Consider the following 27,693-nt stretch of genomic DNA (forward strand, 5'->3'; position numbering starts at 1 on the left):
GAGGGAGATAACAAGTAAGAGTTTGGAGAACATTCTGGATTAAAACAAATCTCACACATCAGAGATCAAGGAATCATTTCTCTTCACTTCAGATTCCTGGTGGGAGGATGCTTGCTGGTGAGTCTCTCTTGCTAGGCACAGGGTAAGAATTTTTTGCTGTTCTTGCCTTTTGTTCATTGTTGTTGATGCTAGTTTGTCCTCCAACATACCATTCCTCCAGTGGTTTGTTGCAATCACCTGCTGTGATTTGTTCTTAAAATATTTTAAAACCCTGTGGGTGGGGATAACATCTTGTTGGATGCCCAGTACAATATGATTCACAGCTCAATATCACAGCTCCTGCTCACCTCCCCCAGTGTCCTTGTACAGCAAGGAACTGAATTCCATCCATTGCCTTCTGTGGTCGTAGGATCAGACAACTTAGATACTGCAGTTAAAGAAGTATTGCCCTTGTGGTAAGTTATTGGTTTTTAGTGTTTGCAATTTGTTTTATTTCAGTTTTTTTAATCAAATGCCATATTGCAGGTATATCAGATTGTCAGCCACATTTTGACAATTTAATACTGCATTTTACTGCATTTGGCAGCTTAATTATTAATCAAATGCAGAAAGAAACATTGTAGAAAATGTGAGGATGGCACAGACAGTCAAATGACTCTCAACAAATTTACTCTGTACTGCTGTGTTTGTACTACATGTCTGTTTGTGTACTGATTCTAGGAATTTTAAATACTCAGATCCACCTCAGCAGGGAGCCTAGCTTGGCCCTGCAGTTCTTTGTGCTTTTAAATACCAGAAAGAGAAGGTTCTGAAGCAGTTCTTTACACCTTTAAAGCACATGGACTAGTCCAGAGAGATGCTGAGCTCACTTCCCCATGATTTTATGTACCAAACTTCAATTTCAATAACTACTTTGTTTTCTGGCTTCTCTGCCTGACTCTCATTAATTCAGATAACTTTTCCTTTACAACATAAAGCATCATATTTAAATTATTATACTCAGAAGGTTAGAGATTTTTCAGTTTAAGAGAACAGTAGTTGAACAAGGTAAATAGAAGAACAGAAAGAAAGAGAAAACACTCCTAGTTTACCAAACAACATGCTAAGCTTTCCATCAGTTGGGGTCTATAAATGAGAAGCAGATGCTTTCGTGAAGGACAAGTTCCCATTCAATCACTAATCCCTGGTTACTCAATAAATTACAAGAAGAAAAAGCGAAAGGTTTTAACCAGACTGCCACAAAGCAAGCCAGACCAGTGACATGTAAAGGTCTCCTAGGTCCTTAAAATCTGTGAATGTGTTATTCCTGAGGTCAACAAGAGATTTGAAATTCATTTATTAGGAAAGAGAAACAGAACATAGATGAACAAACTGAATATAACCATACAATGTAAATTTTCTATTGGTCTTGAGAACATTTTGCTCTGCTTTAAACCAGCGCACTGAAACCTTGTAAGTCACTGTTTATGAAAAACCCAGAGGTTCACAAAGCTCAGAAAAATCCTGTATGTCAGCTGGTCCCATCAGCAACCAAATACCCAGACTTTGGAAGTGGTAAGAGGTCTAATGTGGCTTCCAGCACAGATCCTCCCTTAGCATTCAGAATAGAAATAGAAATATTGACTCTACTTGTTTAAACTAAAATTACATGCTACATATGCATGAAACAGACTTGTCAGCCAAGGGAAAAAAAACTGCCCCATTAGCTGTGAATTGAGCATGCTGATTTGCATTCTAGTCTAGGCAGACTATTAAGATAACTGAGTTAGTAGTGTGCCAAGCTTTATGCCCAGTGAAGTAAACAGGTGCTTAAAATAAAAAAAAGTCCTGAATGTAAAGTAAAGTATGCTCAGCTGTTCCAAGGAGACTTTTCCTTGACAACGGTGCAGACTGGGCAAATGCAAGAGAGAAGAATTTGCTGCAATCCATGTCCCTATCTTACAAACCACCTCTTATCACATGGTTTTGTACAGTGACAGAACGTCAGCAGCCCATTTGCAATGTCAAGCTGTCATGAATTGACACAGCAGTAACCTTTCCCACTGGCCATGTTTCCACATTCTTTGCAGTGTATCAACTGAAATACTTAGTCAGGGCCCCAGATGGATAGAGCTTTATCCTAACTTAGAACCATGGAAAATACTGACTTGGAAGGGACCCACTAAAACCACCGAAGCTCAACTTCTGGGCCTGCACAGGACACCCCAAAAATCATACCAGCTGCCTTAGACCATGGTCCAAAAACTTCCTGAAGTCTGTCAAGGCTTGGTGCTGTGACCACTGCCCTGGGGAGCCTGTTCCAGTGAAAGACCTTTTCCTAATCTCCCCTGATGGATGCTGTTTCCTCAGGTCCTGCCACTGCTCACCGGAGAGAAGATATTAATTCCTGTCTCTGCACTTCCCCTCTTGCTACCTGCTGTTCCAGCAAACTGCACTTCCAGGCACTTCCAACCACTCCCTCCATCACATAACCTTTCTCGTGCAACAATGTCCCAACAAACTCCACAAGCCCTGCCACACATCAGAGTGCCCCATGAGTCCAATTCTGTCTCTTAAACCTGAGTTTGGCAGGGTTGTAGCTTGAGCCACTTTAGCAATACACACAAAGGCTGGAGGCTCTGGGTAGAGCAAGTGAAACCTGCTCCTTTACTAGAACTGCTTGTTCCATGAGGCAGTGGGAAAGGCCACTGAGATACTTTTGACATTAAAATTAGTTGGTATTATTGGTAATATTAATCATCCTCTTTTTTTTTTTTTTTTTTTTACCCAAGTTGCCAGGATCATGCTATGATAAACCCCTTTACACATGCACACAGCTCTGAGAGATGGCTTTTGTAAACAGGAACAGCAGTTCCATAAAAATTGCTGAAATGCAGCAAGGCCAGTGTCACTCACAGCAGGTTTATTATGTGCAGGACACAGAAAAGACAAACAGATGATCCAAAATGAGCAGGTTATTTTCTGCTGATGGCCTTCAGGGCCTAGGCTGCCATTTCTCCCCTTCTCTGTCTTACCCCAGTGATAAAAGAGACTACCACAGGGCCAGCCCTGGGCTTTGACTAATAGACATTTTCATGTGTTAGCCAAAAGTGTTCTCCAGGAAGAAGGACTTTTCTAACAGAGCAGTGCTCTTGTAATAATTGAGCACCAGCCAGTGCTGAAGCACCACTTGCAACTGCATGTAGGAATGTGTTTATAAACTCTTCATACATACCATGACAGGCCTGTTGGTTTTGAACCTCAGCTGATCTGGCACCAGAACTACAATTCTCTTTCATTAGGGCATACCAGAAAAAAAAAAATCAAACAAGACAGGACACTTGGCCTGTATCAGTGTCTGGATTGCCCATCACATTTGTGGCAACCTCCTAATGCAAGATCTAAAGAGCCCCAAGTTCACCCTCCACAAATTGAGGTTCACAAAGGAGGCATCTCACTAAAACTTCACAGAGCAAGAAGACAACAAGTTAATGCTGTGCCACCTGTGCCAACCATAGCAGAAAATTCAGCAGATAAAATTCACAGATTATCTTGTGCCACAATTTCAATTAGCAGACTCAATTAGCTAGTTACAATTAACTTGGAGCTTCAAATTTTCATCTCTTTCTAGAAACAATGAAGGGCTGATATGTCAATTAACACATGTGAACCACTACTAATCTGCATGAGCAAAGCTTTAGTTGTCATCCTTCTCTATAAAACCTCAGAACCAAGCCCGGGCTCCACATCAGTATTACATTCAACAGCTCTATGACTAACTTTTACTGCATACTACATAAACTTCATTCTTCATTAAACTGTTAATATATCAATAAAATAAAACTTTCATATCAAATCCACTGGTATCTTGGAAAATTCTAATCCCAATCCAGTCTGGGATACAAATTCATAACTAAAACCCCTAATTGTAGCTACACTCTCATCCACATTTACACTTGATCAAACTACCATGAAAGACCAACAAAAGCAAAATGGTTAGTAATCCTGTACCAGTCTGTAAGGCAGGGTACAGAGCTTTTTAACCAACTAAGAGAATTGTGTGATCCCTTAAGGGATTAAAAAATTAATTGTCTAGCCCAAACTTAGTATACCACACAATATACCCCTAAGCAGTGCACAGGGCAGGTTTGCAAACTCTTGGCTTGACACAAGTGGATATGCAACCCTGTCCCCTCCCTAGGTTTCTCAGCAGGGAGCTGCTTTGGCACAAGTTCCTCTGCCCAAGCACCTAGGCAAGGGGAAGGTTGGGAAGGCACCAATGAGCTGTAACAGAATTAGAAACAATTAACTTGGTAGTTGGTCAAAGAGGCAGCTTTGACTTGTTACAAGCTTTTGAAGAGGCCAGGCAAAGTCCAAACTGAGGAAAGGGGGCTCTGGGACAAACTGTTCAAATGTGTCCATCCTTTGCAATAAGCACTGCAGCCCCCTGTGAGACACAGTCACTCCTAAGGTCATTGTCAGGAATCAGTATCAGTTAGTGGGCTTTCATTCTGAAGAGTTTTCTAGCTTCTTAAATGAAAATGGAATCAACTTTTTTCTAAATCCCTTTCAAAATCAGGGTGTTAGAATTACTTATTGAGCGTATGAATTATATACTGATGCTTTCATTTGAGTTAAATTTTCCAGATTTGTTGAAAGTACTGAAATTATTTCTAGTAGAAATGCCTGTATTAAGCAGTGCACACTTATTTAAAAGAATTGTAGTAAAAATTATTGCCAACAAATCTAAAATGTAAGAAGAATATTATGTAATTGTGTTACTCTTTGAATAATTGACAAGGTAAAGTCAAGAAGAGAAAAAATCATTAGGAAAGCAATATGCAGCAACATTTAAAAGCCATGGAATATGTGTTCTTATCAGAAAACTTCAGAGGAGGAAAAAGATTACTAGAAAAGTAAGTAATCAAGCCATAGTCCAGGAGCAAGCTGGACAGAAAGCTGTAATCATCCTTACCTTTTTACCATTCACAAAGAAAACAAGTTCATCCCCTGCCTTGTTTGGAGCCATCCTGCACACCTTCCAAACTTCACTCTAACAGGGCCACAGACCACCCTTGTGAGAGCAGCCCTACTCCCCACAGCAAAGCGAGCACCAGCCACACCACAAGTAATACGAGTCTGCCTCAAGAGTGTTTGACTTTATTTCTACATCAGTGCCCTGTGAAACCCCATATTATATAAGAGGCAATGAAGAGGCGTGCCAGCTGCGTTTGGTTGGTGCTTCTGCAGCCCTAATGACAGAAAAGGAGCTGGAACAAGCAGAGTGACCCGCCCCCTTTTATATAGCAGAGGATCACAATTCAGCTGCATTCCCTTTAGATTATCCTGCCAGGCTTGGGGCACTCACCGTGTGCCACTGACACGGCTGCTTGTAAGGAATTCACAGGATTATGCAATGCAATGCAAACTTCAGGGGGGAGGGGGTTTCTCCCAGCTATCCCTCACCAAATATTGACAGGAAAAAGCAGTTTGCCCTGTTCTGTGCACAGCCATCCACCTGGCATTCACCACACAGAGGTCTCTAATGACAGCACCTGCTTATTTAAAAAACTCCTTGATATGTGCACATCTGCTGGTAGGCTGACTGCAAGACTATTTCCCTATTTTTCCTCACAGTTTTAAAGCTACAGTACCCTCTACCTGGGAGGGCATAAATTAAATATGTGTTTGTCCAGTTAAAAGTAATTCTAGAGACCTCTGATCCAGCACTTCTTTTGAGGTGCTGGGCTAAGACTATAATGTTTACACTGGGCTCTTAAAGTCTTACCTGTTTTGGCTTAATCCTCACATCCTGGCTCCTAGGTGCACGTTGCCAGTGAAACACAGAGGAAAACCAAGGATTTTTTTGTCTTCCATTTCCCTGGTGGTGGTTGCTTCTGGCTTCTCCATTACACAACCACACATTTTGCTTGAAGACTTCCTGGTTTTTAATTCCAAAGGTGTTGGCAGAATCATCCACAGGCCCCTGCATATGACATGCATTGGTTTAATGAACAAGATATCTAAACTTCTAGTTCCAGTTTAAAATTCCACCAAAAAATAGCACAGTTCCAAAGCCTCATGGAAGTTTCCTAGCACTCTACCTTATCCTGTCTGCTTCATTCTGATTCTTGTGATTTTGCTTTCCTTCTTCATTTTCAATTAATTTTGAATAGGTTTTTTTTATTATTATTTGTTTAAAATCCCTGGGATTTTAAAGCACTATAGCAAAGTCGTCTTCTCAGGAACCTCTCTGAATAATTCATGAGATAACAAAACCTAATTAAATTACAATTTTCAGAAACAGTCTTTTCTTCAGTATTACAGAAACATTTCACAGTGAATACAATACATATATTATTTTTACCAGCTTTTATCTTCTGCCTCATTTATTCTGCTTCCCAGTATGTACCCTAGAAAAGCTATTTTATAACAAGTGTCAAACACTGTTTCGGCCTTCTTTAAAGGCATTTCAGTCTGCTGAAAGTATAGCTCACAGCAAGCTTGTACTTAACACCAGCTGCCTTAATCTATGTTTTCAGTGAAGTTGTGCATAGCTGAACTAGTGCTGACACCTATTGTCTGGCACCTCCCACTTTGCAATATCAGAGTACTAGAAAAACCACTTTTCTCCAAGTAATCTTAAATCTGTTGCTTTTTATTTATGTGCAAAATTTACACAAGCACTACCCTCACACAGCAAGCTTCAATCTCAAAATTAGTGTACACAAGGTTACTACTCATTAATAGTTTTGTAATATTTCAAAAACCAATTATTACTTATAACCACAAGTAACATGTTATTACAGCAATCTTAAAAAGCAACTAGCCATTACAGCATTAACACCAAAATCAAACTTGTTTAGTTTCCTAATCTGTGTTTTCCATAATGCATGATGCAGTTCTTAGGTTTAAAGAATATGTGCAATCTTGTCATCACTTTTTTAATGAAGCCCAATACTCAAATTTTTGCCTAGCCTTAGTGATAATATTATAGGTAAACTATTCCTTTCTGCTAAATCATTAAACAGCACCTTATGACATTCCATCACAGGAATTTGGTCCATCAACCTATTGATTTATGATCCATCAACCCACTATATCAAGACAAATACAACCATGATCATGATCCAATATGTAGATTAGATGGTATTTTAAAACTTCAGACCTCATCTCAACTGGTCACACAACACCAAAATCACTCATTCTCTCACCACCCTGATGGGATAGTCTATTACTATACCCATTTCAAAAGCAGAGGACGAAGACATACAGAACAGGAATTTTCCTAGTGCTATAAGTAATTCTGGAGCATGAAAGCATGCACTATTGACATCTCTTGTCCATTTTTTGAAATCCCACCTACTCTGAAACAGAAGATTACCAGAAATAAGAGAAAAGAAAGTGAAAGCTAAAAAAAGCCAACTCACAAAGCCCTCAACACAGAACTCCTTTAAGTGAATTAAAATGGAAAACTTACCTCAATCAAACAAAAATTTGTTATAAGACAAAGTATTCTGACTTACAGTCAGATAAAGTCTAGCAGGTTTCCCATTTTAGAAATCATCCCTTTGCCCATTCATAACTCTGAGATGGCAATGTTTTAGAAGCTAAAAATTACTTGCAGTCTCATTTACTCACTAAAGAGCTCCGAAAGCAGCTGGTATTTAGCCAAGAATATATATTTTTTTTAAAAACAGCTGACCTTCCTCATTCTGACTGGTTAATCCTGCAGACCTGGATGTTGCAATCATAATAATAATAATAAAAATAATCTGTTCTGCAGATGATCACATGTGTAGCTCAATAAATACAGTGAAATTTATGGAAACACCATTCCTGCCAGGAATTTACTGCCAGAATTAGGTAAATGGATGAAAGTACAACAAGGAAACAATTCCAGGGGTAATAAAGGAGAAGATTTAAAACAAACAGATGTGAGAAGATTTGTTCCTCTTCCAGCAAACAGGAAAGTACAGGTGGCTCTGAAGAGAATTCTATGAAGGGATCTATGAAAAGCAATTTTTAAAGCAAATACAAAAGAAAACAGTCCCAACTCAGTGCTTTAATACAGTACCCCCTGTATCAAGCTTCCAGTGTCTTGCACACCCACTCTGTGTGCCCACTGTTGCTAAACCATTGTGGACAGCATCCTTCCCCTGAAGTGGAAACAACCTGTTTGCTTTAGTTCTGGTGATCCCTCTTCTGTTGGCTCATGTATCCTTTGTGGGAGCACAAATGGGACACTCTACAGGGATCTCAAGAGGTCTCCACCTCCATCAGGGTCAGCCATGAGGGGGATACAAGGTTAATTAGAGTTGTACACACCATCTCTTACTTCTTAAACATTCATTTTTAGAGCTTCAGCTATTGGTGGTTGTAGTTCTTGTTATGAGTGCTCTCTGTATGGGTTTTTAAAAGAACAAAACATCATAGAGTGGTGATTATAGATTGAGTGTAAAGACAGAGTGTGTTGCCTGAGGATGTTTGTTCTTCTCTTTGGCATCACCTATCAGCCACTGATGAAGACAGGTTCCTGAAAGAAGTGAGCCTTTTATCTTATTGAATAGGGACATTCATACTTTATTGCCAAATTCTCCAAAAAGTGCCCAAAGAAACAAAATCATTGAGGATCCTAATACAGACAGTAAACTTAATACTCTGCAATAATAAAACACTACAAAAAAGCCCTACCAAATACCAAAACCCAAAAAAATCTCCACAAAAAATTGCCATATGATTATGAAAGTAAGATACTGCACATATTTTCAAAGGCATTTCTCAGAAATCAAAAGAAGAAATTATGTCCATGCACTTTCCAATGCATCTATGAATTTGTGTCTAAATTCCTTTCTGGTTACAGACAGATTTGAGAAGGATCATCGTCACAAAGCAAACCTGTATTGAGGTTTGTGAGTGGATACTAGCTCATTATTCATGAGTCACTAATCACTCAGTGTTCAGCTTCTAATTGTACAAATATTGTCTAATTGTCCAGATTTATTGCATGAATTACGATCTCTGCACCTGCTTTTGAAGATGGGTGGAGTTTAATGATAGCTCTTTTCTTTGTCCTACCACCTGTCTTCCTATGAGAGCAAGAAATGAGCAAGGTTAGTCAATTCACCCTTCTGTTCAGGAGTCCTGGTAGTCACTATTCTTCACAACAATTAACAAAGCATGATTTGTTTCAATTCATTCACTGTTTCTTCCATTGGCTACTTCCAGCGGGCCAAACAAAGGATATAGATACCTGGATATAGACAAAGGATATAAATATCAAAGGATATTTCAGATATCTGACCTGAAAAGCCTTCTTTTCAAGCAGGCTTGTTAATGTGTGTTCCTTGTCTTCAGCAGCACCACACTTGACATCTATTGGTTGTCTTTTACCTGCTTCCAGGTACCATGTGAGAGAAACTTCCTATACCTGTCCTGATAATCTAACTCAATAAAATAATACCTTTTTCTTTCTTTCTTTTCATCTGTTGACATTTTAGGATCCTCCACAGCTGCTTCTGCTAACAAAGAACCAAAAAGGTTTTCCTCAATAAACCAAATATTTGACCGTTCTATGTAGGAGAGATTTGTATGTCAAAAGCTTGTGAGAATCTCCCAACAATATAAGTCTGCCTGAGAAAAAGGCTGCCTCTCTCCATAGACCCTGCCTGAATAGAGACCTGCATTTCTTAGTATCTTGTACTGTGAGTTCCTTCTAGTTCCTGCCATTAAGATGGCCTATCTAGACTGGACAAGCATGGCAAGTCAGTCCCACAGAGACTTTCAGAAGAGTTTTGTTATTACCATAGTGCAAGAGAGCAGATGCCATCATCATCACTGAAACAGGCCAGTTGTCTCAAACTGCAGCCATCATGGTCAGCTCATACCCCCCAGACTCTCTTGATTTCTCTTCAAAACAAATTAATTCTAAAGAATTTTCCACTAAGCAATAGTAACAGACTATAAACATCAGGCAGGAAAGAAGAAGACAGTTCTGGCTCAAGAGCAGTTGCTATAAATCCAGCATGCATCATTTAAGGTGAAAATTAGAAGAGCCATACACATTATAGCAGTAACATTGAGGAATGCCCTTCCAAGAGCAGCAGTGCATGGAAAAAAGATGAACTGCTTAAAAACTGAAAATTGAACAGCCTACAAACTGGATAATATCTTAAGCACATATTGCAGAACTTGAAACTTAAATTACTTCAAGTCCTGTGTTTCCCCTCCAATCCTACCTACTGTCCACCATACAGATTTTCTCAAGCCATGCTCCTGCTATCCTACAGTCTCAACTTGAAGCAAAAAAGTGTCATATTTAGTTTCACAGTGTGAAATTTAGTTTCTTAAGAATGGACAGGGAAGCAAGCTGACTTAGCTTAGAAAGTACGTAGAAAGCCTGTAATGATGTACATCTAAAATGTGTCATTGAATCCCTGACTACTCAGAAGATATATTTTTAATTGCCTGGGTTATTTTCAAACAGAAGTACCTCATAGTGAGACTCATTATCAGTGATATGCCCAAGTAGGAACATTTAAGGGCACTGAACAGAAGTCCCATATCATCATTCCTGAAGCTTTCTAATCCATAAAGAATAAGTTACTTCCACTTCTCAAGAATTCCACTGGAAACCAGTTAAAAGAGAGATTGATATATATTACTTTCATTGTGCTTCTTCAAATATTTGCATGATGAACTTGCAGATCACAAATATTTCTGATCCCTTAGCATGATTGCCCTTTATACCACCTGATGACAGATATCACAAAGTTTTCATCTACCTTCTGAATTGGAGTGGCTTCCTTTCCTAATAAAAAAGGCCTCCCCCACTGTCATTATATATGCAATACTATTATATATGAGAACAAAAGGTAGAGCTGATAGTTTTCTTGGGTTGTCAGGAGGCTACTTTGCATCATTCAAGTAGGCACTGTGAAGTTTTGACATTTACTGACAAAACAATTACAGGCTGTTGCAATAGAATACCCAGCATGACTAATGAAGACACCTCACTAGAGTACAGATATACCTGTAGTTTCAGGAGAATGCTGATGATGTATCTTGATGTAAACATGATTAACAACCTCCTTAAATTAAGATGACAAGATCAGCTTTAGCCAAATAGCTTAGAAAAATTCTTGAGAAAAATGGTGAAAGAATAAGATAAACATGTGTGTATATGGACATTCTCAAATTTTCCCAGGACAAGGGAAGTTGCATCCTAAGGGTTAACAAGGTTGGGACTGCAGAAATTGATAACTGAGTGCTAGTTGTTTCCTGTTCTGTTATCTCTATTGATAGCAATACAGGTGTCCAATCACACCTATGTGGCTTCTGCTGAGTAAACCTGTGATTTCTTTGCAATGGTTTTTCAGTGATCCTTCAGGAGATAAATCAGCTCTAGAAGAGCAACTCAAGTTAAGTGCTTAAAGGAGCCAACACTACTCACTTCGTTAAAGACAACACACAAAAAAGGTTTTATTCCCTTGAACAAAGTATAAGCTATTCCATATAAACAAAAACACAATGGAGTGGAATTCAGAACTTCAAATCCATCTCCCCTTGAAGACCATAATGGTTCCAATCCTAATTGGATTACATACATAAAAGCATTTCTGTCCCAGAAAAGTTGCACAGTGGTCCTAAAATATCATTTGGTTTATCACCACAATAGAATATTTGAGATACAGAGGAGATAATTTAATTTCTATGTCATAAAGCTTGTGATCTACAACAAAAGCTTCAGGGGAAAACAAATAAAAAAAGAGCTAAGATAGCCCAGAGGAAAGACCTAGATCTCTTGTTACTATTTTTATGGTGGTAATTACTGCAGCAGATAATAGCTTTTAGAAGGGAGCCTGTTTTTAGTGTGGAGCCTGTAACAGTCAACCTCCTGCATACTCTGTGTCTTACAGAACGTTAAGCACAATGACACAAACAGTAACCAGCACTGAGAGCTGAAATATCACAAGTAAACTGACAGGATTCCAATATCATCAACACCAAGCTATTGATACTGAGTACCCACATCCTGAGGAACTTCAATGGCCATTTGAAATACCCTCTTTTTTCATCATCACATCATCCCATATCACAGCTGTGCATGGAAGAAAGATCTTTATTTTAGTGAATTGATCTGTTTTACTGGTCAGCAAATATTTGTCCTTAGTATTTACTTGTTCTGATTTAATCTTAATTCAGAAGGTTATTGCTGTCAGCCACATTTACAGTGATGGTGAACAAAGATGAGGAACAAGGCCCCAGCCTGTTATTCCCTATTCTGCCACTTCTCCTTTAGACAGAGCAGCTGCAGAAGAGGGGAAGAACCACAAACTAGCAGAAGACCCATAACATCAAGGACTGGCAGCCAGTTAGAGATGTGGTGATTAATACTTTAGAAACAGCTAAATGTGATGGTGGACAGGTTTTCACTAGACACTGCTTCAGAACCTGTATTTAATTCTTCAAAGGCTCCTGCCATTTCTTATACTTGCCTCTTCCTTTACAAAATGAAGACCTTAACCAAGATGGCCTTAAAGCCCTCACTTTGATCCATCTACTGGAGTCATGTATTGAGTAGTCCCAACTTTTCTATAAATAAAACAAATACTTAGACAAAAAAAGAGACATTTTTATTTTATATCTACCTTTTACATTCTTTAAAGTGCACAAAGCCATCCTTATAAAAGGAAGACTCTTAGAAAACCATCCTGTTATATTCATTACACTTCTGAATTCTATGTGGATAAAAAAGCTAATTTCACTTTATGAAAGAAACCACCACAGTACAAAAGCTGGACAACCTGCCCAAACAGCAGGACAGACAGTAGTGACACCAAGGGTGAAATGTTCAAGAGTACTCAGCACTGAGCTCTTTTCTCACTACACTCAGTGGGAGAAAAGCTAAATAAACATCAAATGCTTTCTGAATAATTCCACCTAGTGAGAAGTCACCCACTGTTTTCACTGAGACTAGAATCTGGACTCAGTACACATACCCTGTTGACTGAAGCATAACATGTGCATATCTTCACTTTGTTTACAGTTCTCAGGACTGATGCCCCAGAAAAAAATGATGCAAAGCCAAAGTAAGATCAATTAAGCAGAAGCAAACATATTAGACTGTTTTTCCACACTGACCTGAGAGGCACAATAACAACACAAGAAGAATAACAAAGTATTACTAATTTTCCTGGAAGTGTTTTGTTTTGTTTTCTGGAAAAAGAAACAACTATAAAGAATTTTATTCCATAATGCATAATCCAGTGGATTTCCAAGGGCAGGAGAGTTTAGAGAGTTCAAAGCATATTCTCTTATCACAACTCCAATGTCTGTTATATCTTACTTGGTTAAAAAGTTCTAGTGAGTACAGACTCTCAATTAATGCTTCAATCTTCTAAGATATAAATGGAATGGTTCAATAAAACCAACAACTCAAAATAACTCAAAAAAAGACACATAGATAAAATTAAGTACCCACTAGTTTTGGGGCACTGCTGATGACCTCTTTGTTTTTATATTTTCCCATGCTTTGAGTTTCTCATGTCTCCTAACCTGACCAGTTTCATGTCAGCATTCCTTGTAAGAAAAAAACATAATCGTCCCTGATCCCTTCCCTACATTGACGTCAGGGGAGATTTGGATGCAGAAAGGTGACACAATGTTCAGGATAAATGAAAGGGAAAAACAATTTTAGAGCTTTCATGGTCAGGGTCTGCTTATTTGTGAAAAGCCTGACTCAGCAGTGATTTAATAAAAAGCAGGCCCCTATTGGGCGAGGAGAGGGAGAGGATCCCAGGGCTGGTCAGCTGGAGAGGTCAGCGGCAGGACTGGAGGGCAGGTCAAGGGCCTGGCCAGCAGTGCCTGGGCACTGCTCCCAGTGAGGGCAGGTAGGGATGGCTAACGGGGCAGCAGCAGCAGGGTATTTCTCTTGCCTGCCCTGCTCTGGTCATTTCACAGCCTCCAGAGGGACACCAGCACTGGGACAGGGACTACCATCACTGCTCCAGGCTAAGACTCAGTGCAGACCAGCTTAAATGCAGTGAATGTTCTCACAAGCAGACATTAAAAGAAGAGAGGACCTGCAAAAAGCCAAGACATGCAACTGCTGGTATAAAGGATAATGGTGAGCAAGGACCAACACTCAATGGAGCCTCAGTGAGCCCTGCCCCTACCTCAGTCTAGTGGCTGCTCTTTCCAGTTTGACATGGGCTCAACTGTCCAGCCTAGGAGCACCTGCTCTTCCAAGAAGAGTCACGGGAGAGACATGTAGGTAACATAACCACCAAAAGCTGAAACAACCAGGGGCTAGAGAGAGAAATGGCTAAGGAAGACCGGAGACACTCTAAAAGGGAAAATGAACAAAAAAAATTAAATTTCAGGGAAAAAAAGTGAGCAAAGAAAAATTATTTGACAGGACAAACACAATAGATTTTTTGGGGAAGAGAAAAAAATTGCTAAATTATTTCAGCTATCAATTAAAAAATCTTCTGGCCCTGCCCTGACTGACAAGGCAGAGTAGCATGGTTTCCTACGCAATACATCTTCTCCTGCACTGCACAGGACACTTCAAAAGCTGCCTTGACAAGCTATAAATTATTAACTTAGTCCACATTGTGCAAACAACAGAGCAAAAGATTACAAAATCCATTTATGCAATTGAGACATGCTACATTGGGACACCCAGAATATACCTCAACAAGCTGATGGACCTCTTCTAATTTTTATACGTGAAATGGAAAACATGGGAAAAACAGACACACATAAGATAGATTTGATTTAAAATGTGGAACTCCTACACTGGAAAAAAAATAAAAAATTGTGAATTATTCATTGACATTCTGCCACACAACATTACTAATATTGAACTTCAACAAAAAGACAACACAACAATAGCTGTTTATTCTATTCACTCCATTGTAAAAACGAAAAAGGATCCAAAATCTGAGAATCTATATAAACTAGGATAAATCAACAATATAACTTTTTTTTCCTCTGATTTATGTTCTGGTAAGAAGATGACAGGTTTCCTGTAAGCTTCCTAATTAAAAAAATTCCTCACAAATTATTTTAGCAAGTTGTTCCTGATGTATTGATAATGCAAGCCTCTACAAGTGCTCCCCACAACACAAGAAGTTTCCAAACAATTATGACTGACTAATTACACCTACAAAATCATAGAATTGTTTAGGTTGGAAAAGATTTCTGAGATCCAACTGTTAACCCAGCACTGTCAATCTAAACCATGGCTCTGAGTGCCACACCAACAGATGTTTTAAATACCTCCGGGGATAGTGACTCAACCACCTCCCTGGGCAATCTGTTACAAGGGCTTGACAACCCTTTCCATGAAAGAAATTTATCCAATCTAAACCTTCCTGGTGCAACTTGAGGCTGTTTCCTCCCGTTTCCCCCAGGAAATGAGACTGACCCCTGCCTGGCTACAGCCTCTTTTTGAGGTAATTGTAGAGAACAGTAAGATTTCCCCTGAGCCTCCTTTTCTCCTAGCTGAGACCCCCTCGAGCTGCTCCTCATCAGGCTTGTGCTCCAGACCCTTCTCCAGCTCCACTGCCCTTCTCTGGAGTCTCTCCAGCCCCTCAATGTGCTTCCTGTAGTGAGAGGCCCAGAACTGAACTCAGGATTTGAGGTGTGGCCTCACCAGTGCCGAGTACAGAGGGACAATCACTGCCTTGCTCCTGTTGGCCACACTTTCTGATGCAGGCCAGGATGCCATTGGCCTTCTTGGCCACCTGGGCACGCTGCCGGCTCACATTCATCCACTATTGACCAGCACCCACAGGTCCTTTTTCACCAGGCAGCTCTCCAGCTATTTTGCCCCAGTCTGTGGTGATGCCTGGGGTTGTTGTGACCCAAATGCAGGACTGGCACTTCAACGTATTGAATCTATAGAGTTGGCCTCAGTCCAGGAATCCAACCTGTCTGTATCCCTTTGTGGAGACTTCCTACCCTCCAGAAGATCAACACTCCCACCCAGCTTGGTGTCACCTGCAAACTGGCTGAGGGTGCTCTCTTCCAGATCATTGATAAAGACATGAAACATGACTGGCCCCAGGGCTGAGCCCTGGGGAACACCACTTGTGACTGGGTATCAGCTGGATTTAACTCCTTTCACCACCACACTGGGCCCAGCCATCCTGACAGTTTTTTACTCATCCACAGCCTTTCTTTCATCCACTAAGAAGACTCAGAAGACTCAGACTATATATGCTATTGAATCACTTGAATATCATCATACAAGATATTCATTTTCTTGCCTGGAGAAAGCAAGCTCTTGCCATTCTTGCTTGGTGAGATTTTATAACCCTCTTCACTGACCCCCAATGAAAAATTCAAGACCAAATTTAACATTTCTCTTTTCTTTAGCCTTTCCATGTTAAGTATGTATAAAGATCACTGCACACAACATATTAAACTGTTGATCTGTTTATCCCATATCTCACACAGCATTTTAAATAAGCGCCTTTGAGGTATACAGAAGTGAGAGTTAGAACAACAATCTGGTTGACAAGTTATGGCAATGCATTGGAACTCCCTTTCCTCAAGGAAAATGAGAACTCTCTCCAGATGACACCTACTTTATGAGACAAGCCCCATACTTGGAAAAGCACAGGCAGGCAACATTCTCTGAAAAGATGACAATTCTCTGATGAAGAGGTACCAAATGACTTATGAAGTTAAAAGAGGCCTAGAGCTTTTTTTCCACTAAGATGTCAGGGGACATTTATTTGATGCCATATTCTGGGTTTTAAGCCTTCTCTTAGGTAGCATGGCATGCAGTCTGGGCCAGTAATTCCACAAGGAGGCAAACTAATTTTACAGCACTCTTGGAGGCAGTGCTACACTTAATTGAATGCACCCAAGGTCAACAGAGACTTTCTGTATAAATACATTCACAGACTTAACCAAGCAGGGGTTACAGTCTTCACACAGTAAGACATCTCATCTGTGATTATGACCAGGCATTTTGAGATTCCCATTTAGCACCACAGAACTTCCAGGTACAAGAAAGGAAAGGCTGAGATAAGTAAATCTTAATATTTCTTTTTTTTTCCCATTCCTTCAGTTTTTAATCTATTTCCTCCATAATAATTACCTTAAGACCATGACTCTTACTGCCTTCAGTTGAGCTTTTACTCAGAATCCACTTTGTCTTTGATTCATACACAACTGTGACTTCAAAAGCTCCTTTGATATATGTAAATAGAAAAATAATAAATAGGTTTTGACAGTGACTCCCCTGAAGGAATTTCTTTAATTGATCTGATGGCAATATTTATCCCAAAATCTTGTGTATCTCCACTGAAAACCCAAATTGACTCAGGACTTATGTCATGTGTTTCAGACTCTTCAGCCCATGTCTGAGTGCAGAAGCAATACTAGACTGCAGAATCACACTCCAGAGTGGATCACTGCTGCCTCAACTACTGACCATGCTGCCACCAGAAGGGTGATGACCCCTCTGATAGAGGTTGTTTGTCTGGAAAGGTGATGACATATTTCCCTTCCTTATATTTGTCCCCTATTCAGTTGCCTACTTCTGCTCTGAAGAACGCTGGCTTACTGCTCCCTTCATAAAGTCTTCCTGACAGTGCTTGAATGTCTTTCTGTCATTTAATTTCCTTCTCCTGGGCTGTGCTTCCCAAGGACCATGCTAAACAGAGCAGTGTCTTCTATTTGACTTTTTCAAATTTGTGTTCAATAAGGTGCTGTGGCTTGATTTTTGGCTGGTGCATCTCACCATTCACATTTTATCAACAAAAATTTCCTTTCCCTTTCGCTTACTGCTGGGCATTCTTAAGGCAGTGTAACAGCAGCCAAAACCTGACCAGATAGGCTAAAAACATGATACAAACAAATACATGTATACAAGTCTGTTGTAAGCATACACAGCTGAAAAAAGACTGACTGCAGAAGCAGCTCTTTGATCAGCATGTTTAAACATCAAGAATTGAGAAACCTAAGTACCTGAGTAACCAAATACTTACATACATATATATATATAGATATCTAGATATATATATCTTATTCAGACATCTGATTCTGCTGGTTTTCCTCCTGCTCCTATGACAATGAGTTCTCCTCAGGAAATGTTTCATGACTGCATTCACTGGAATTAAGTATTTTATTGTCAGCAAGTTCCTCAGTTAAATCAGTGCAGTGGGAATCCAAAGGGCACAGGGATCTCTTCTTGAAAGAATGCCTGGACACCTTCCTTCTGTGTGTCTCTAGCTGGCCATAAGTTTTTCTGCCACACCTGTTTCCCTCTCCTCCAAACAGGGGCCCCATGCTGTTGAGGAGTGAGGTAGCACCTCCAACCCTCCACAACTACCACTGCAAGGAACGTCTGTGAGGTTTGTGGATTGCCAGCATGGCTGAAGTCCAGTACTGATGGGCACATTGAGTCTCAATGAACCACGCTGGCTACCTGGCTGCTGGAAAGCCAGTCTGGAGTGCCACCTCAACATCCACTGGAACAGAGTGAAAGATGCCATTAAGCTTAACTGGAGATGGAAGGGGAATTTGGAAACAGCACATCCCTCTTTCAAAGTAAATTATGCAATCCCACAATGACAAAACCTATCTGGGAAACAGACATGCAGAGGACTGTAAAGTCAGATGTGGGATCCTACACGTCACTGACCAGTCCTTCAAAGTGTATACAAGAAACAAAGCAAATAAAATTTCGGCTCTGACTCACTCATATAATAGGATGCCTCAAATGACTCAATGGTATACTGTCAAATGTGTCATTCTGGAAAGTTTGTACAAATACTCATAATTACCCAGGAACTGATTATAAATTGGCAAACCAAAGGAGACATCCCATTCACAGCATAATCCTTTTGCATCCTCCTAGTGTGCATTTGAAATTAATAGGATATGAACAGTAAACTTAAAGCCATCTCAGTGGAATTTACCTATCAGGTACAGGCCAAAAGATGTACCTTACAGATGAAAGAGTGCATACAAGAATATTGACATTTTGCCAAAGAAAACACCGCAATAAATTATTCTCTGACAAAAAGAATTGCAGAATTACTGGAGCAAAAACGCTTTTTGTGCATTTATTCACACTGGTACACCCCAGAAGTAGCTGACACATATAAGCCAACTACAGCAGGGACTTCAAAGCTATACCTGTACACAGCTGTCAGAACAGGATCATCACAGAGGAACCATCAGAGCACTACCAAGAGTAGTTTTGGTCAACTGGACTGCATCCTGAAAACAAATCCTAAAACTCCACATACAGAAACCCTTTTGTTCAAACCACCAATTACTGCTTTCATTTGGGTCTTTGTAGGGTATACATCCCCAGGAATATTATGAAGTTGGCCTTATGTATCCCATACCTTGCCAGTTAGGCTTCCAAAGTAAATTATTAAAGTTATATCTCAAATCAGAAATTTTGAATCTTCAATGTGCAATATTAACTATTTGAGAAGAGCCTGTAGGAAATCACAGAATTCCTTTAAGTCTACTTTACCCAAAGTTAAAGGTTGATTTGATAGGATCTATGCTTTACAAACATTAACAAATACATTAATTCATTTTTGCACATTATTAGTGCTGGGCCGCATTTCTCTGCATAGTAGCTTCATGTTTCTATGTTACAAAGAGCTAAAATAATCTATGAACATTAAGAAGCATTGGCACAACACCCTGCAATATGGCTACATGGAGTTTTACACACAGAAGAAGCAGAGACACTAAAAGAAATAATTAGAACATACAGCGAATCAGAAGTGCTACAGGAAAAAAAGACAAAAAATCCACAAACCCATTCCAACAATGTCTTGGCCAAGCCCCTTTTAAGTGACTAAACCATCCAACTAATTCTATTGCTTCAAAATATTTCTTAAAAATAATTTGCTGGAATTGATGTTACAGCTTTTTACCCAGTAATGAGGGGCTTGACCTCGATTTTCAATATTGATCCTTACAAGAAAAATCCAGGTTCCTTCTTAAATTATTAGAAAACAGCAAATGCAATACTTCAGAGCAAAATTAAGAATGTTCCCACCTGCTTCCAGAGCATGGTAGGCAGGGAAGAAGAGTTTTACACCAGACTCTCTCAGCTAGAGAGAGAAATTGCTGATTTTATCTAGAGCTTTTTACTCTCCTTTTGCCTGCAAATTCCTCCTCTTTCTCAATAATTACCTTATTCAGGTGTTACCCAAGATCATCTAGTATTTTTTATTATAGCTCTACCTTCCCACATATCAGTATGCCCACTTGCTCTGGAATTTTTTGAACAGAACTCAACTATTACCTTTAGAGCCCTCCTCAGAGGAGCACCTGACATGCACAAAATCAGGGAAAAGTGAGTCCCCAGTCTCATCCTACCCACACATGTGCTTGAGACACAATGAACACCCTCCCAGAATAAACACTTCCATCCAGGAAGAATTGTTCTGCAGAAACAAATCCAGCCCAGGTATCAATTCAAACACTCCCATCACATGTGCTTGCACTCCTTTTGAAGGTTTAATTTTGGACTATTAAAAGTCCATTCAATCAAAAACTGCAAAAGGTTGGTGTCCTTTTCCAAGAAGTGAGCAGTTATGCAGATTGCTCTAGGAACTACCAACTGCACAAGCTTTGCAGTATATTATTTGTAATTTTATCTTGACAAATTATTTATATAATAGTGGTGCTGATTAAATTTCTCCTGCAGTTTGATGGGCCAGTGCTAGCTTGCCTCTAGTTCAAAGACAAAACATAGAATAAAGTGAAAACTAAATAATTTGTAAAAATCACGATCTTGTACTAATTAGGCTGCTAATGTTTCACTTAAAATTTTGGTATTTTACCTATTATCTAAGATGACTAGAGCCCTTACTCAAAGTTAAACCTGCTGTACTGCAGTTAAAAATTACCTTTCATTTCTCCAGTCTTTGGCAATGCTGCCCCTTGAGGTTTCTTTTAAACAGGGAATATGTCCAACCCAAAGTGATCTTCATTGATTTACACCAATTAAGAATTTGGAAATACTTGCTGCTGCTGGAAAGAGATGTGTACCTATTCTTGCTACTCCTTCCAGATTTATACCAGTGATGGACTTTTTCTGTTTATTCGATTTAATGCTGATAAAAATCATCAGGATTATGCAATTAGCATAATAGCTACTAGTAAAAGATACTTGCTGAGATTTTGATTGCATTTTAACACCCAGAAGTTCTACATATAGCTTTGTGGTTCTAGGTTGGACAATTAATACAACCTTGGGTTTTGTGGTTAGGCTGAAAATTTATTCTCTCTCTAGCGATAACAAGTTTGACACCCTAAAGTTTGCCTATCCTGGTAATGATGTAATCAATAACACACTTGTGTTTATTCTGGACTGAGTACCATAAGAATTTGGTATTTACTGTACTGAAGTGCAGCCTACAGATGACACTTGATTCCCTAGTTATAATGAAGACAATTATTAGTGGCATCAAGCCAGTAACAATGATTTTACAGGTAATGGTGTCAATTCAATATCCAGCTCAGATAATGAAATACCCTACAAAGGTGTGTTTACTCACTTGGTGAGACCACAGTAGACAAAAGCAATTAGTTTAAACTGTTTCAAAATAAAAAAAAAATTAAAAGTTCTGCTTTTTTCACCTCTTCCAATAATAATGTCAGAAGATGTCCATTATCATGAGCTCTTTTTAGATTACAAATCCATCATTTGCATTAAATAATCAATGCTACACTTTAATAAGTCACAGGAAAGCAGTCATCACTACATGACCAGCTTCCTCTTGTTCTTCACCACAATAGCAGAAAATGACTCCCGTGGCCTCCAGCTGACACCTCAAAGCCCAACTATGAGGAAGGCATTTTTACAGATGTGTATATGCTTTCCCTTCACAATCACAGAGCAGCAGACACAGTCTGATTTAAGCAACCTATTGTCTTGAGATGACTATGTGAAGAATTATCATGACTTTGATCCAGCCTTTTGTAGCAAACACCTTGATGATGTACCAGCTGCAGCTTGCAACACCTTTCCAGCCTCTTTCCCACTTTGGGTGAATGGCACAACCTGAGCAGAGCCCATGCACTTTGGAACATTCACCAAGGATTTCACTATTCCCACAGCACATAACTGGTTTAAGGATTATTCATGACAGGCACACCCATGTCACTAATCCTCTCCGAAAGTGACAGAAAAAGAAAATGTTGAAATGAGAGTTTTTAAAGAGTGCTCTCAAAAGCCAAGTTTTTGTTCAAAGGCAGCGAGAGCCTACAAAGCACATTCTGATGAAAGAGCAGCATCACAGTTGCCTTATGTTACGCCTTCAGGGCAGAGCTTGCTAGGAAAAGCAGTATCACCTAGTTTAGTATTCCTTACAACACTTAATTTAGTCATCTCTGGGGACATATACATATGCTCTCCTTTTTTGGAAATCATTATATGTGTTTCTTACATCAGTGATAAAGGAAAGGGGAAAAGCATGCAATGCCCTTCAAAAGAAAATGAAACTGATACTGAATATTGCCTGCTTCACATAGTCTTGGATTGTTTCATGATGGAAGTGTATTCCACCATGCAGAGTTTGTCAAACCTTCTAGTCACATCTTCCTGCAAATTCAAGTGTCACACCTACAATTTCCTGGACACAGTAATCTATTTTTGAGACAAGCACTCCCTGAAAAATTGGTTCTTATATATTTCTAAAGTGAATATCTATAATATGATGGAAGCTGTGGGAAGTAGCAAGTGTAAGTATTTACCTTGGCTAAACACTGTCTCTTTTAGACAGAGAATTCAGGCAATTTGACCACCTTCCAAAAGCTGTTTATACAACTTGTTTGTTCTATTATTTGCTTCTCATTTCATTAACTTTGCAACACCAAAACGTGTGCAAGCATATCTTTATTATTGCCACTTTAGAGATTTTCTTCACTAAGGTACTTAGCTTCTGCAGCCTTGCTGGAAATGTCAAAGAAGCACATCCCTGCAGTCTGTCACGTGCTGATGATGCAGGTTGTGCTCTCTGCAAAAGGCACCTATTTGCAGTACCCTGGAATTTCCTTCCCAAACCCAAGTTTCCCTAAATTCCAAGTTACTTGCCCCAGGAAATTCAGCTAAGCCCAAGGCAAGGACATCTCTCTGATGGTCATCTATGGGATTCAGTGAACATCTGGTCCATACTCACTGCAAAGGCCATGCCAATGCTTTTTAGCTGGTGGAAATCAGCAGCTCACATCCATGAAAAACTTTCCTGACAATAACTGTTCTGTGCAGCTAGTACAAGAGGCCTGGTTTCCACCACACATGTTGCTGCATCAGTAGAGCCAAGGGATAGCATGCCCAGTTTCAGACTATACCAGAAAAACAAGATCATATCTTGGATTTATTCTACACCGATCACATCTCTTTCAGATTCTCTTGCTAGATATCCTAAAGAATGCATATGTAGAATGTACAGACTATACTACCCAATCACCCTCAAAGGTTTGCTTTCCAACTTGTTGAGGCAGCACTTTTGCCCCTTATATCTAAGATCAAAGATCTTAGGAATGTCCCATAGTTCTTGGATACTCTGCTGTTTCAGGCACCTCTTCCCCCTTCAGTTTAAGAAGCTCCAGCAAGCCAGACAATATAATTGCTAACAAAATTGTGAGCTTAAGACCCTTTTTTTTTTTTTTTTTTTTTTTTTGGGGGGGGGTGGTTTTGTTTGTTCTGGTTTTTAATTAAACCAATCAAGAAAGATAATTCCTCCTATTTCCCAACATTAGTTCAGCCCACTCACTACTTTTCCAGGCAGGTAAATGCAGCTGCATCTCTAACTATGAAATCTGATCAGATAGTATGCAAAATACCTACATGCAGCTCCTCAGACATGCCAGCATTTTCAGAAGACAATTAGTAATAGCAGCCAGACACTTTGACCTAGCAGGATGTAGAACCAGAACTGAGCAGATTGCCAAAAGACTTTCTAATTAACTTCCTCCAGGACTACTCTATTAGTGGGATATAGTTTGAAGCAATTATGCATAGGAGATTTTTATAACTTCACAGTTGCATTTCCTAAATGCACACACATAAGGAACTTCGGGGATGAGTTTGCACTGTGTCACTTACACCAGCTTATCATAAGGGCATATCTTACAACTGCATTTCTGTAAGCAGATGGAGTATGACATTAATAGTAAAGTCACTAACTTACATTTTAATGAGCTTTGCAGGGTATCCACAGAAGTTATACCTGGGCAATATATCAGGCAGCTTTTCCTCAGCTGAACTTGGCAAGGAAAGGCAAAAAAAGTTCATCTGCTATTACAAAAGAGCACAGCTATCAAGGCTCCTCTGTACTCACCGAGCAACCTGCTGCATTACAATACTGCTAATTGCCCCAGACACTCTTCTATTTCCACAGAAATAAAGAAAAACTTCACTAATTATCTTCGGAGGTTGCAGGCTGGGGCTTTTACTTTCCCTGGAAGCTTTGTGATTCAGACAATACAACTGCAGTTGCTCTCATTCTCAAGGGAAACTAATAGACTTTCTTACTCTAGTTCCTAAGGGAGATTCCTCATTGCTAAATGCCCTTTGATAGCAGGGAAAAGCACTCGCTGAATAAGAGAGAAAAAGTTACATCATAGGCAGATTAATACAATGAAACCAGGAGTGGGCTTTGAAGACAGCAAATATTAACTATTAGCAAATCTATCCTACTTCAGTATCTATGTGGTATGTAGTTTCAGATTTCCTGTGTTCACTGGTAGCTGCCAGAGTTGCCCAACAGGCAGGAGGGGACCAGCAGCTCTGACCAAAGCCAGGGCTCCTGGCAGTGCTCAGGCAAGGACTCCAAGCATCCAGGGCTGGGGATGACCAGCCACAGAGGGGGAGGCTGTGTTCCTGCTTACAAGGGGTTAAGGCACAGGTGCAGCAGCCCAGGACTGCTGCTGAGGCCAAGCCAGGGAGTTACAGAGCACATCAGTCTCCCCTCATTTGTCTTAAGACACCTTTGTATACACTCAAGCACTTGAACCTCATTTATGGTAAGGTCACATCAAGCAGGCTGCCAGCAAGACAGAGTCCCCAGGACCTGCACCCTGAGCACAGGGAGGGGATGTACCACCTCCTGATGCTCTGCCCCATCCCTCTGAAAGGCCAGGACGTAAGGCACCTGCCTCTTTACACACGGGGCTGTTCCATGCGGGGGAAAAAACAGATCCCTCTGACAAGGCCAGCTCAACATTAGCAGGAGTCCAACCTGGCAGGATTCCCAAGAAGGAGCCCATGGACACACCTCATCCCAGCAGCAGAGAGGCAGCCCACACTGGGAGGAAGCTGGTGGGAACCACTGGGCCAACTTTTCAAGCAAGCACTACCTCCAGCAGCCCCTCTGGATCTCTGCTCCTGGAACATTCCAGTGCTGAGGTGACAGAGGGCTGCAGAGCTCCAGGTGACAATACACCCTGACTGCAGGGCTGTCACCCTCATCCCACTCCCAACAGGGACAGCCAGAGACCCTGGACACATTGCAGGTGGGCCACAGTGCCCAAAGTGCTACAGCCAGGCCTCCACTGAAACAGCAGAGCCCAGCCCAGGGCTGGAGCGAGCACTGAGCTACTGATGCACCGCTCAGAACATACCAGAGATTTTTGCTTGCTTTTGTGTAGGGAAGACGAGGACATGCACAGACATCAGAAGCCTCCCCAGAAGGAGGCAGAGGACTCCATCCTGCTGGTAGCACGTAGCTGCTCTGCCTATCACCAGCAGGAGGCTGTCGGCAAGCACACAGCTCTTGCAGTGGCCACAGCACTCCAGTAGCCAAGGAGCTTCAGGGGCTGCCAGGCTGCTCAGATCACCAGCAGAGCCATCCCAACTGAGGTAATATACAGCTCTCCCCCGTCCAGAGATGCCACAGCTCTTCCCACCACATAATGGAGATACCAGAACAGCTACAGGTGAAGCCACCAGCCAGCCCTCCTCCTCTTCCTCTCTTTCCTCTGCATTTATTAACTACTCAGTTTATTACTAACGCAGCCCATCTGTGGCAAGGCCCTCAAAGTATCACTGAAGATAAAAAGCTACTATTCTTTTTGTTTTTAATATGAATGCTTTGCCTCAGCTCTGATTCCAGCACTTTGTCAGTCAGGAGCACTCTGAAGTGCTCATTTCATCTGCTGTTCCTGACATTGCTCCACAGCCCCATATCAAAGGATCAGCGAAAATAAATGTTTATGCTGAGACTTGTGAAGACAGTCCTGGTGTATGTTGGGAGGTAGGAAAGGGGCAGACATTAAACCTGAACTGCCCCATAAGCCCCCAAGAGGCACTGAATCCTGGTGGAAGTCTTAGCCAAAGAAAAAGCCTTTCCTATAGCAGAAATTTATCATTCCTCTGTTTTCCCATACAAAGGATCACACAGCTATGCTTTGCATTTAAACACACATGTTTCCAGGGAATTATTTACTCTTTCAAACCTGACAGCTCATTTAATTTGGGGAGCACTGGTCTGACCCTACAAACTGAGTAGACACTGCACTGCTGTCATAAACTGGGTGAGCAGCTTTAGGCAAGGCACAGCAATTCAAAGAGCCATCACTGCCACAGAGGTTATTTAACCTTCCCTGCAGAAAGAAGGGAATCTGTGTAAACTGTCATTAGGATGGTGCATCATTCCAATGCATTATTCATGTCACATCAACATGTTCCAATAAATTCATCATAAGCCCCTCCATTCTCTAAGTAAATAGACCCAGCCCTAAATGACAGGGCAGGACAGAAGAAATGTGTGAAAATGAGGTATAAGAAATTAAATTATTTTCCCAAGGTCCCTCAAGAGGCCTGTGGCGAGCTGAAGAACAAAACCTGAGCCTGCACCTAGTCGTTAAACACAGTGACCTCATTCCCTCATCTCCAGCCTGAGATGTTGTTTGCCTCCTGCCCTCTTCCTCCTTAGTGTTCCTTTTCTGAGTTTTAATTCCTGTCCCACACCACATTTGGCAGACTCTGCCCACACATCACAGCCCTAGGAGGTGTTATGTTATTATAGTTGTCCATTTCAATAAGGGTTTGTGTCTCTGTATTCCCTGTTTTACCTTGTCATGTTCTCCACCTGGTGTTTTTGAATTGTTTTTACAGGCTGCAACCCTGTTCAAACCCAGGACATGATTTACTGGGATTTGGATGAAGTAAGAACAACAGTGCTGCATCACAGATGTGACTTCATCTGCCACCACACAAGAAAGTCTCCTCAAATAGCCTGTAAAGTAACTGATGTCAGAGTTTCCCAGACCTACTGCTTGTGAAACTGTAGGAGTACTTTACTAGGCAGTAATAACAGAATGAGCTGTATAATGGGGAAGAAAAATTACTGTGTCCTGTCCAGCCTTGGAGTAACCTTGAAACACTCTTTATGACTGCAGTTTTTATTAGTTGCTGTATCCCACTGCTAAAATGCTACTAAGAAGCTAAGTAATTAACATATTTGATTGTGTTCAATGAAATATCTATTATTTTCTTCAGTGCAGCTATTTCAAAGCTCCCAAATTAAAAACATTCCTATTTACAAAACCATAATATTTTTTTTCCTACCTATCAAACATCATTGGATGGACCCTTCTGAGTAAGAGGGCAATTTCTTCACATCCAGCTCATGAAAATTCCAGGGGAACTCTCAGATTCAGGGATTCTCTCTGATCCCTGAGTGAGCTGAGGACAGCAGCCCACAAGGCACC

The 27,693-nt window shown here is 40.5% G+C and overlaps 1 protein-coding gene and 1 long non-coding RNA gene across 2 annotated transcripts in view; one reads left to right on the plus strand and one right to left on the minus strand.

Moving 5' to 3' along the window:
* Positions 1-5,194, minus strand: part of XDH (xanthine dehydrogenase) — a 47,995-nt gene extending 42,801 nt beyond the window's left edge. The window contains exon 1 of the mRNA XM_015620835.2: positions 4,955-5,194. Within this exon, the coding sequence (XP_015476321.1) occupies positions 4,955-5,008 (54 nt within the window). The 5' untranslated portion in view covers positions 5,009-5,194. The remainder of the gene's footprint in view (positions 1-4,954) is intronic.
* Positions 349-27,529, plus strand: LOC107201510. The gene is made up of 3 exons (XR_001520240.3): positions 349-455; positions 17,345-17,487; positions 27,098-27,529. It is a non-coding gene; the product is annotated as an uncharacterized LOC107201510 (long non-coding RNA).
* Positions 27,530-27,693: the final 164 nt, after the last annotated feature.

The sequence above is a fragment of the Parus major genome, chromosome 3, assembly GCF_001522545.3.
Source record: "Parus major isolate Abel chromosome 3, Parus_major1.1, whole genome shotgun sequence".
NCBI classification, from domain to species: domain Eukaryota; kingdom Metazoa; phylum Chordata; class Aves; order Passeriformes; family Paridae; genus Parus; species Parus major.